Raw genomic sequence first — 12420 nt, 5'->3', positions numbered from 1 at the left:
GAACGCAGTTCACTTTTCAATTGCAAATAAGCCCGAATCTCAAAAAGTTGAGATGACCACTTCACCTTATTTTCAGGGCAATAATGGTATACCACCAGTAGATGACCTTGACAATTTTAGGCCCAAAATATGAAAATCTAAATTTTGAATTGTGAACTGCGTTCAAGAACGCAGTTCACTTTTTACTGAGTTTCAGCCATAAAGTTCCGTATTCGTATAACAAAACTTCATCGCGTTAATGAGCATGTATGTTAAACGTGCGATCCTTATTTTTTAAAAATGAGGAAAGATACACATATTTCCTCTTCATGTCATGTTTTAGTAAATCGTACGAATGATGACAGCTATAATCAATATAATTTTTTAACCTTAACTCTGAAGCTCGACATATCATCGTTGTTTGTTTCTTCCAAAACTTCCGAATTGCTTATATTTATTCCAAAGAAAGAATCTACTGTTAAGAAACCATGTCTAGCACGTGGCTTTTATTTGAGATTATTTACATCTATTTTCCTGTTGTTTTAACAACTCCCTGTAACAGGTTAGTGATTTTCATTATTCGTTTACATTTAATTATGCATTTTTCTAACTTCAACATATCAATACTTTGTCAATGTTTAATGTCCAGCAATACGGTTCATACAAGAATCATATTTTTAAAGGGTTAATACAACATGCTGCTACAATGAATATTTTAACGAAAAATCTAAGGAATGTACAGGCATGAATGATTTTGTTGCATTTTCTTTGATTTATTCTAATTTTCTTTTCCTCTATCTCTGCATATTCATCCCTATTGGTCTGCATTTAAGCTTTTAAGTAGAATTTGCAATTATCGCATATCTAGTAAAGATTTATCAAGGCCTTGATCTTCATCGTTCACATGACCTAATGCGACAAGAGAAACATTGTTTCCGCAAGTCTAAAGTTCAATCAATAGCATCAAATATGGTGAATCAACCAACCGATTTTCTTATGTTTTAGGATATCTATATATCTCTTCATCGGGGTGTACTTGTGATAATCAATTCTTTTAATTGTTTTCAGAAGAAACAATTCGGAGCACATTTATTAACAGATAATTATGCATTAAACAACCGATATACTTTTTAATTGTATTGATAAAATTAATGATTGTATAATATGTATTTTGTAAATTGTTAAAATCAAAATCGTGTATGGAATAGCATTTGTCTCAGTTAGGTTATATATTTAAACTCTGTCTCTGGAGAAGTGTTATTGTGACCATACTTTTGATGTTACCACCTTTAATTTAATCTGCTGATCTATTAAAAGAACTTGAAAAAAGAAACTGCTTTTAAAAGCATTTTTTAGCAAAATTAACGTGATGAATTTGTCACATCTATTCAAATGCATATTCTGGTGTTTAATGAAGTGTAAATGAATAGGGATATGTTTGTCAGTCGTCATCATTAATCTAGCAATTGTGCGGTCAGATAACTAACTTACGGTTTATACTGTGTTATTTCAAACTGTTATCTTTGACTTCTTGTAGTAGTTGAATGATCAAGATTAAGCGACACATAGAGCTCATAATTCAGTCAATACCGTCGAAAATCTTAATATTAATGTATGATAAATGAATGAAAGACTTGCTTTTCTGTTTATGCAGAGTATAAAACAAAAATATCGTTGTTTATTCATCTTTTACTCTATATAATTAATGGATGGAAATTCAAGAGCGGTGCAGTCATTTGGTATATTTTTTAAATTATGGTTACCTCGGAAAGTTGAGTTATCGTTATGTTATATCAGACTTTACCCATGAGTCATTAACAGCAATATATATTTGATTTATATACGACTTTTAAACATCCGTTTTGTAGCCTTAGATTTTAAAAAACCTTGACAAACTGTATATTGATAAATGATTTTTTTTAAGACATTACAACTTTGAACTTAAACTGCAGTTGGGATTTTACAGCTTTACAGCATATGCACCATGTAAACATAGTGGCTGCATGTTCAACTCTCTACACATATATACAATATGTTTGACGCCGTTGAATTTGGCGTTTCACATTTTTGGTCCATGCAAAGCAATATAACAATACTAGGATTATAAATGCTAATTGTTTTATAATGTAACGTATTTTCAAATGATACATAAAACTGCGGGTACATTGCAGAATATACAACTATTACCATCTGATTTTTAGTGTATGAAGTGTTTAGATTACAGATGTACACTTATGATAAATGCATGTTCATAGCTAGATATACGAATTATCAACCAATATTAGGATATGTATGATCGTTTAGAACCGTTTTGGTCTAATCAAGCTTAATTTAAGAACAATAGTAAAATAAGCATAATAAAGTTATCTTTTAATCTTGTGGCAATTAAAGTTTTTTCTAGAATACGTTGCAGGTCAAATAGATCTTAGTGTATTGACCGGCGGTCGAATAGATCGCAGTCTATTGACCGGCAGTTCAATAGATCGTTTTCAAAAGATCACTTTCAAACTTGAATACACATACAAAATAGACGAAAATAATTAATCTGTAATAAAACAACAAAATCCCTTTGATAAGTAAATAATTGTATTTACCCGACATTATTCTAAATTCCTCCGGTCCATCAAATATAAAATTTGTCATAATCTTCTTTGTTTTAAAGAAATTTAAAGAAATCAGCCAAAACAAAAAAGCGTTTTACATTTTGTTATAATAAAAATGTAAAAATGATTCTAAAGTTTGTTCATATAAACAGTAAACTGTTAAATTTTACTGAGAGGGTAGGAAAGAAAAATTGAATGAGATTGTAAACCAACAAATGCCACTTTTAAAGACTTTTAAGGCTCAAATAAATGTTTCAAGAAAAATTAGTTTTAACTCAACTAATATATTGTCAGTAATTTGCAAAAGATTTTTCAGCTAGAAAGCAAGTATTTTGAACACTGCATATTCAAGAATATTACATTATTAAAATAGGTATACATGTTTGGGTTTATTTTTTATACAAGGTTGTTAAAATCTTTAAAAATTATTTTCCTTGATTTTAAAAATCTTTACGAAATCATTTTTTTAAAATGTTCAAGTCTGGATATAAGTGTTCTCGTAAACTTTTTTTAGTGTGTAAAAATGGAAGCATTGGATGGAATTGTGAAACACCCTGTACGTCAGGATTCTATGGTTATCTCTGTTCAACGCCATGCGAGTGTGAAGCTCACCTGTGTGATAAACAGACTGGGTGTCAGTCATCACAGAATGAGACATGTGAGTGAAGCATTAGCTCTAACAACGTCATATATCGCTTCTGTTAATGCGAAAGAGAATGAAGATTAAAAAACCGCTTATATATATAATTTTTATTTTTTGACACATTTACTTAAAAAATTAAAACATAATTTTAGGAAATGATTTCTTATGTTAAAGCACCCCTCCAAACTTTAAATACGATATCTACAGCCTTTTCAAAGACCGTTTTCACAGAATCTACAGACCAAATGGGTATACATGAAACAAGTGAAAGCGCGGGGAGAACAAAGCCTATTCAGTCAAATGGAAAACAACCATGGATTCTTGTGAGCTTTCTTTTGATTGTTTCCTTAACAACATTCGTCGTTTGTGACATCATTTTATTTTAGAAAGGGGTACAAAACATTTTTCTATTTACTATAATTTTAATTTATTGATAGCATATTTACTGAAAGTCGCATGCATTTAAAAAATGACAACAACTCCACATTACGTATATTTTAGATGTATCAGAAGATTAATGGATTTGAAACCAGGTAAAGTATTCTAAGTTGATTAATTTAGTTGTACTGCTAGTAATCGTATCTGTTATAAATATTTTATTGTTTTCATAAAAGATATCACCCTTACTCCAATAATTTCAACACTGTTAAGAAAATATGTGTGCTTGCTATGTTAAATTTAAAAAATCATTTCGCTGGTGAGTTACGGCTGCATATTTCATGCAAGATATTTACTTAAAATTCCTGAATGAAATGTTTAATCTATACTGATGTATCTTATTGTAAATATAAGTGCAAATATTCAGTTGACGTCAAATTATGATGATATATTAAGTTAACAAATATCGGAAATTCAATTTGTGTAATTTTGTTCGTAAATTTTGACATTAACTATATAGAAATACATAGGCCGGTTTATGTTTGTCTTTTGTATAGTTAAATAAATCGCTTCGTTTATGATTTGAGCAGTAATTTGTTATGTTCATATTCCTTTATGTTTTGCAAGGAAACCCGATTTTATTTGTGCATTTTAATTGCATGCATCAAATTGATTTTTTTTTATAGCTTTTACATTCATTAAGTACCCTGTCCTTGTGACGTCACCAGGTTGCGTATTGGAACATTTGATCATTGATGTCAAGTCAAAAATATGTAAACATTATCTATCAGTAAAATGCATTTTTCATCAAGTTTGAGGTGCATATTTTGTACGTGGCCTTAGCTCACCCTAGTTAATTCAATTGTGCAGTTTATCAATTCGTCTTTTAGGCAGGCCTGTAGGGGTACATCAAGGTTCTAGGACTAACAATTCTCCAACTATTGATCGCTCTTTGGGTTACGATGACATTAGGCTTTCTCAAATGATTCGTAACAGTAATATTAGTGAGGAATCGTGTTCTACATCGAGTAAGAAGAGAATGGCAAGTAATTCAGTCAAAAATAGACATTTACTGTCAATTATTCATGATAATTATCATGAAGACGATGACGATTATAGTCGTCTGCTGCTTAGGAAGAGACAGAGCGCTTACATTGAAAAGAAGAACATCCCTTTTGAGGATGACGGATATGCTTTCCTGCGATTAGGTATCACCGAACTGAAACCTGACCTTGTTATTCGAAGACACCGATCTCTGCCTTCGATATCATCCATCCAAATACTTATTTTATTCAACTTTATCATTATATGATTATTATAATTTTGTAATTGTTTGCATTTTGTATCGTTCGAGTTATTTTGCACGAGTTTCACTTTGAGTTTAGTATGTTTTCAGTTCTTGCTACAATGTATTAACGTTCACTACAATAGATACATTATTTAAAATCAATACTTTTAGGAATTGTTTATTTTTTTGATTTTGTTACATTTTTTGTCTTTTCAGAAATAAAGTGTTTACATACGTTTGAATCAACACTTATAAACAACATATTGTGCTGCCTTTGAGGAAGTATATGTTGTTTGAAAACAATCAAGTCTTCGATTGTTTCAACTTTATTATGATTTTGTGAATTACAACTTTTTTTTAATTGCGCCGGTTTAAACTTCGCAATATACATAGTAAAAATTTCCTCAATAGAACACAGTATATCTTCCGTGTTGAAACATTGAATAAGGTTCACAACATTTTCAATATCACAGGGAAATGGTAATCCTTGAAATCCAGAGGAAATCAAAATCATTTAGTATATTTGTTAATTATAGTTTGCGTTTGTCTTTTAAAAATCATAGTATAAAAAACATGTACCCTGAACTTTTTTTATTTACAACGATTGATAAGCAAGTTTTAAAACTTATATTAATACCTCTCGTTGGCACGGAAGTTAGCCCGAGGGGGTCATTGGTGTGGGAAGAAGCCGGAGAACCTGCCAGTGGAGAAAACCGACGTGTCCAAGCGGGCGACCGCCATACCCTATCACATGCAACAACTGTCGATCATGGGGATCGAACTCAGGTCGCAGCGGCGAAATGCGAGTGCATTGTCGACTACGCTACTTGGACACCTCCCAAAAAATTATAGTATGGAAAAAATCATAGTATCGAAATACTGGAAAGTAAAAACAAATGTTTCAATTCACAGTTACTCCGTTTTTTGGTTGTTGGTGTCAACCAAATATGTGTCAAATAGTTTGCTTTTATTACATCGAATTGTATTGGAGTTGCAATGTGTTTGCAACGTAACAATAATCAACCTTCATATGAATAAAAAACAAGACATTTATTTCCTCATTGCTCTTTTAAGATAGTTGATAAAACATTTTTTAGGCAGTTTTATACTTTCCAAGTTGCTCACAAATCTGCCTGCTCATTTGTGTGTTCGTTTGTAAACACTTTTACTTACTATTGCTTAGAAATTCATATTCATTTAAAGTCGCGATAAGCGAGTACATTAAGTTTATGAGTTCACAAATCAGAAGCTACACATCGTTAGGTGCTACGTTGTTGCATAACTTTTATACCTTTTCTGAAAAAAAGTACAATTACAGGATAGTGCTGCATATAAGTAGTATTTACGAAGAACTTTAAATATCTCTGCATTTAAACCTATTGAAACCACTTGAAGATGTATATAAATATTTGCCCATAGATAACTTAAAAGGAAAATCCGTAATCAAAATAAATCTGAATAACTAATTATTTCTTTCATGGTACTTGGTATTGACGTTAATTTTGCAATGTTATAGACGGAAAAAAGTTATTGATAGTTATAAAGGACACTTAAATCCATGTTTTGTCCTATAAATTCATCAAACAGAGTTACACTAACTTCCTGTAATTCAACAAATTATCATGAGCTTTTTAATGAACTTTTATTGCCAAAAAAGAACATATACTGTTGCATAGAACATGTTGTTAATGGGATCGGTATTAATCATTATTCAAATTATATTGACGGTTCCTGCAAAGGATTGTAACAGGTCAGTTGTTGATTATCCATGTTCTTTATGAAATAAACAAAAATATTATTTGCAATGTTTTTTTAAGTTTTAAAAACCAACTACAATAAATCGATATGTAAAAAAAAATATCATATTGTGAAATGTATAATATCAACTTTATAACCTGTTACGCATTGTACAACTTAAAAAGCCTTCATTTATGCATGCTTATCAATATATTACATTTATTAAATGTTTTATTACCATTTTAGGAATAGATTTAAGTGTTGCTACAATGAATACTTTGACGCAAATACTGGTCAATGTAGCGGTATGTATGCATGTATGTAGGTAGGTAGGTAGGTAAGTAGGAAGGTGGTTGATGTGGATGTGTCCGTCCGTTGGGCCTTCGGTCTGTCCTTTTGTTCCTCTGCCAATCTATCAAATATTCATTTGTTCCCATTATGTTGCAACACTTACCTTAATAAAGACATTCACCTTTCATACTTACACTAAACAAATACAGTGATCAAACTGTATCATGTTTATTTCATTAATTTTACATTTATACTATATAATTTTCTATCATCACATACTATATTCTGGTTTCTCAAAGTTTTTATACCGTTTATTATAGGTAAATACACTTTTACAATCTAGTTATAAAAACAAATAACCTGTATCATGGTAAAAAATGATAAGTATCAAGAAGTCGCTAGATAATCTATATTAACTCTTTTATTGCAGTGTGTATGAATGGAAGCATTGGATGGAATTGTGAAACACCCTGTTCGTCAGGATTCTATGGTCATCTCTGTTTAACGCCATGTGAGTGTGAAGCTCACCTGTGTGATATTCAGACTGGATGTCAGCCACGACAGGAACAAAAATGTTAGTTTTTCACGGGATTAAACAGTATTGCTTAATCAATGCATAATAGTCACTATATTTTAACAATTTATAACGTTTTTTATCATCAATCAAAATGAAATATTAATGTAAATGTTCTTGAAAGTATCAGCATACGGAAGAAGCATAAATGAGATAACCTCAAAGATCAAGTTTCCAATGTCTTTCGAATTGTACCAGAGAAAATATTATTTATGTAATGATAGTTTATTTTATAAATAACAAAACAAATAATATTTAACTTCACCAGATTCTTCAATAGCCCCGAACAGTAACAGTAACGGAATAGTCTTCACCTTAAACAGATCACATAACGAAAGATCAATCAATGAGCAAGATTCTACAAGATATCACCTCTTAATTATGGTCACCTTTGGTTTTGTGGTTTTTATAATTACAGTTGTCATTCCAGCTAATGTTTTATACTTGCGATGGACAATTAAGCGGTACCAAACTTTTTCTTTTCTGTTAAATTATTGCATGTTTACCGTCGAAAAATGTTTGTAAATTAAATAAGATCTATTAAAAAAAATATAGACATGTATTTTTGTTATTTCAGAGATATAAACATGGCGACGAAAAATTCTTCAGGTACTAAGCTTATAATGTGAAATCTTATTAATAATCAAACATACAAATGTATATCACTAGTTTTTTGAAATAATTTGGTGTTATATCGATGTGAAAATTGGTTATTGAATGCATACGTTTTATTTTTTTGTAGAAAGAAATGACACAATTCGCCAAAACTATTGTACACTTCGCCAATTGACTAGCAGTCATCAAGATCTGATCAATAATGATGCTTTGAACTCAGCTTACGACGAATTACATTGTTCATACATGTAGTTTTTTTTTTCATTTTTGTAACATTTAACCATCGAATGGAAAAATAAAACAAACAAAAAAATCGAAAAACAAAAGGCTTGTGGAAGATTACACTATCCTCAGTATATTAAACATACTACATAAATACTGATGTATTTTGAAGAAAATTACATTATAATTTAAACAATGCTAAATGAAATTTGATTGTATCTTTTTTAAACTTAAGTCATTAGGTTTATTTCAATTTTGTTTTATGTTAACTGTGTTTTAATAAGTCAAGCAGGTTTGTGCTAAATACAGATCGTTAAAATTATGAGAAGTTGATATTATTTTTGTTTATTTATTTTTAATGCATATTCAAGTGCAACATCATAGATATGTATCCATACTAGACGCAGTTTTTTTTCTATGAGATCAATTTAAAATATATTACCGATCAAACCAAATCTAACACCAGGATAAACCCAGACTAAACCCCGGGTTTACTTTTGGGTTTATTTAGGGTTTACTACAAGTTTAATTTTGGAAAATCTGTGTCCAGTTGGGTTTTACTTTGGGTCCACTCAGGGTTTACTTTAGGTTTACCCGCGGTTTGCATTTGGGTTTAAAATTGAGATGTGAAGCAGACCTGTCTTATATCTCATTATCCCACTGTTTGTAATTATCACCTCTTGTATATTCGAAATACACAAATAGCGTCTGCTTCAGAAAGTCTACTTCTGATCGGGGTTTATTCTGGGTTTTCTTGGGTTTTCCTCATGGTCTGCTTTAGTTTATCCAGAGTAAACGAAGATTAAACCATTTAAGTAAAACCAGGGTTTAGTTTGGGTTTACTTTCTGTTAGGTGGGGTCTGATCGGTACTGTAATATTACAAATCATTAAAAAAAAAATTAAATAAAAAATGATTCAAGATGATTTGCTTTACATTTAAAAATATTGTTACCTATATTCTATATTCTAGTATAGTTATAGATGTTAACTTTTTATGTTTTCCAAATACCTATTTGTTAAGTCATTAAATTTGCAAAAACAAAAGCAAAATGTCATTATATTCATAAAAAGAACCCAGCTTGCCTTTACTGTCATCTGTGTGTCATAACAAAGAGATGGACCCGTCAGGAAGTCTCAGGTTTGTATTCAAAGCTTCATTTTGGCGTTTGTCTTAACCTTTATCCAAAATTCCAGTAACTGTTAATTCCGCTTTTATTGTCTTATGTTTGCAAATATCAATACTTTAGAAGAAGGGGCAAGAATCAGAGCGAATTCGGATCATCTATACTCTAGCTTAAGAGGCAAAACATTATATACGTTTGGTTAAAGAGACCATGCTCCATTCATACAAAAATCAAAATAAATTTCCTATATTAATACACATTTTAAATTAAATATGACAAAGTGAGAAGAATAACTTAAAATCGCCAGATTGTTAACAGACGACAAATGCCATTTTTGCCATTGTACCTCATCCCCCAATATGAGGCCTGGAGCCCTTTTTTGGGGCATTTGAAATGAATGGTTTTATATTGCATATTTGGCTCTGACAAAACGGCTCTAAGATGGTAAATAAATGTCATATTTCTTGCAATTTAGATTTACAATGTGGTAACAATTGACCAATTAGTTATAAAGTAGAAGTGAAATACAAAAAAATGTTAACAGGCGACAAAAACGCACGACGAAGGACAAAAATAAAAGGCAAAAGGTAACCTACGACTACGTGACTCAAGTGGCCTAAACTAAACTAAACTTTCCTCTTATGAAAACTTTACTACAATGAAAATGCGTTTCAACCAGTACAGTTCTTTTTTTGAAAACTTGCAAATTCATTCACTTGAATAATTAAACAAGCATTCTGAGAGTATTGCATAAGCAATACACGTCCCCTACCGGTTTGTAGAAATTTGTTAAAACAATGCACTGTTATGCAGAATATCATTTCTTACCGTCTCAACAGACCAACCCAATAACGAACCCGATTGTAATAATACATAAAACCCTATCGATAAAATCTACAACACAATGCTTGACACTATTTTACAGAACTTATTTGTTTGTTAGAAACAAAAAAAGGAATGGACCAAGAAATGCACGATATTATTACTGACAACATACTTTCCTCGTTTATTTGATACACACTTAGCCCAAACATAAAAAAATTGGAATATAAAAAATTAATTTTCTCGAAAATATGTCAACCAGACGCTACAAAAGTGTGAACTTGATCTGTAGTTTGACATTTTGAAGCTGTTCAGCAAATTTCACATTATTCCTCAAACGCGCAAAGAAAAAAAGTGTGGAAAACTGAAGTGGGACAGACAGACGGACGGACAGACGGACTGACGGACGCAGATGAAAGCTATAGTCCCTTCGGTGAAAACCGGTAGGGGACTACTAAACACTGTTTGATATAAATTACTAAATCATTCAGTCAGACTGTTTGTTTTATTTTCATTTTCTGAGCTAAATATCACAAGTCACATACTCATTATGTAAACATTTGGCAAGGTTAGGTTAGGTCATTTTCTGGCTCTATATGCACATACTATTTAAATAAAACGGACATAACTTTTGGTCAAAACAGGTAGCATAATAAGCAATGTTCTTAATTTGATCTATATCGGATTTTAAAGGATATCAATGTTTATTTTTGACGAGAAATCAAATGTAAATAGCAAATATCAATCTGATTCAATTCAATTTTTCCACAAGTCTTTTTACGGAACATTTGTTAATACTTTTGTGAGAAATAAAAAAAATCTGACATTTTCAATTTGCATATATGTATTAATTATAGAACATTTTATAAACTTGACTGATCAGGTATTCAAATCCCGTGAAGCCCAAGGGATTTGTCAGAAGGTCAGAAGGTTTTATCTAATACTAACCAAGGTCATATCCCGGTGACCTTTTTGACATTTATTTTTTTACTGTAGTTTACGTTTGAAAAAGGCAAATAGTTCAGAATTATTAACATTGCCGTGTTAGTATGTTTACAGTAATGCAACTATCAAACGAAAGCGCATAATCAGAGTGACATCATAACAAAAGTTTTAGCAGAAGTTAACGTTTTCGCTATTCCATAGGTTCGTAAAAGGACGCATATTTACAAATGTGAATATCAAAATATGAAAGCAAAAAACGGGAAATAAATTTTATCAAATAAGTGATGATGGAAACGCAGGTACTTCAAGCAAAATGCTTATAACAATTCAATTTTTGGAGAATTCACACTAGAACAAAAGATACAAACGATACAGAAAAAGATACAAAAATGTTTAAGACAAGTTCTAGAGAACAAAGAAAGGATAATTCATCAACTCCAATGTTACACACATTCATTCAAGAAATATTATGCTAGATCAAGATCTTGCTTTTTGGAAAATAATGAAAAAAAAGTTAATTTAAATTCTCCTGAAAATGCTTTATAAAAAATAACAGTTTTTGATTGAGATTAATAATAACATACATTTGCTTTTGATGCTTATGATGTTAAGATGCAAGGTCAAAGTAAAACGATATAAACATTATTCAGCCTTGATTTCCAATTTATTGTTATAGCATTTTTTTTTCTCTCAAAATAAACAATATCAAAATCTAAAAACAAAATTCCCTCGATATCCTTGCGAGTAACGAGAGGTCTTCCGTTTGAAAGATCTTCTATCGGGATAGGCACCAGATCCTACCTTTATCTTTTTAGAGGTCCCTGATGCTTTGTTTGAATTTGTATTTAGTTTTATGGATTATTGAGATGAGTTAACATTTCTTAATTGTTATATTTTCTTTCTTTCATGCTTAACACTACTTAAATTCTATTTAACCTTCTCTTGGGGTTTATATCGCCATATGTTTGTACTGAAAAAAAACCCAGTAGTATTGTGATTTTGATAAAATTTAAACGGAAATTGGAAAAATCAATCATTTTAAAGATAAAACTTTAAATTGAAACACAATTAAGAAAAACAGAACTTTCGGCACTCGGCTCAGGGACACAACCCCGGTCTCTTGGGCACAAGTCAACAACACTACGCGACGGAAACTTTCACATTAGGACTTTGGAGACCAAAATCTCGAAATCCTTGG

The 12420-nt window shown here is 30.9% G+C and overlaps 1 protein-coding gene across 3 annotated transcripts; it reads left to right on the top strand.

The window, feature by feature from the left end:
- Nucleotides 1-239: 239 nt before the first annotated feature.
- LOC105337914 (uncharacterized) lies at nucleotides 240-9305 on the top strand. Of its 3 annotated transcripts, XM_066080658.1 has the most exons (10): nucleotides 254-541; nucleotides 3097-3240; nucleotides 3400-3617; nucleotides 3727-3758; nucleotides 4494-6641; nucleotides 6875-6933; nucleotides 7350-7493; nucleotides 7924-7957; nucleotides 8071-8102; nucleotides 8236-9305. In XM_066080658.1, the coding sequence occupies exons 5-10, from the start codon at nucleotides 6571-6573 to the stop codon at nucleotides 8358-8360; spliced, it is 465 nt and encodes a 154-aa protein (XP_065936730.1). In that variant the 5' UTR covers nucleotides 254-541; nucleotides 3097-3240; nucleotides 3400-3617; nucleotides 3727-3758; nucleotides 4494-6570; the 3' UTR covers nucleotides 8361-9305. The 3 variants fall into 3 exon arrangements, 2 of the variants coding, with proteins under 2 accessions (XP_065936730.1, XP_019926869.3); XR_010712499.1 differs by lacking the exon at nucleotides 7924-7957 and having other exon boundaries at nucleotides 240-541; XM_020071310.3 differs by lacking the exons at nucleotides 254-541; nucleotides 3097-3240; nucleotides 3400-3617; nucleotides 3727-3758 and having other exon boundaries at nucleotides 5066-6641; nucleotides 7762-7957; nucleotides 8236-9296.
- Nucleotides 9306-12420: the final 3115 nt, after the last annotated feature.

This window comes from Magallana gigas, chromosome 3 (genome assembly GCF_963853765.1).
Source record: "Magallana gigas chromosome 3, xbMagGiga1.1, whole genome shotgun sequence".
Lineage (NCBI taxonomy): Eukaryota > Metazoa > Mollusca > Bivalvia > Ostreida > Ostreidae > Magallana > Magallana gigas.
The sequence above is the reverse complement of the archived record's forward strand: the minus strand, read 5'-3'. Positions and strand labels throughout refer to the sequence as shown.

Coding starts and splice junctions, on each gene's coding strand:
- LOC105337914 (XM_020071310.3), top strand. CDS start 6,571: ATGTTGTTAATGGGATCGGTATTAATCATTATTCAAATTATATTGACG. Junction 6,642..6,874: donor CCTGCAAAGGATTGTAACAG/GTCAGTTGTTGA, acceptor TTACCATTTTAG/GAATAGATTTAAGTGTTGCT. Junction 7,494..7,761: donor GCCACGACAGGAACAAAAAT/GTTAGTTTTTCA, acceptor TAACTTCACCAG/ATTCTTCAATAGCCCCGAAC.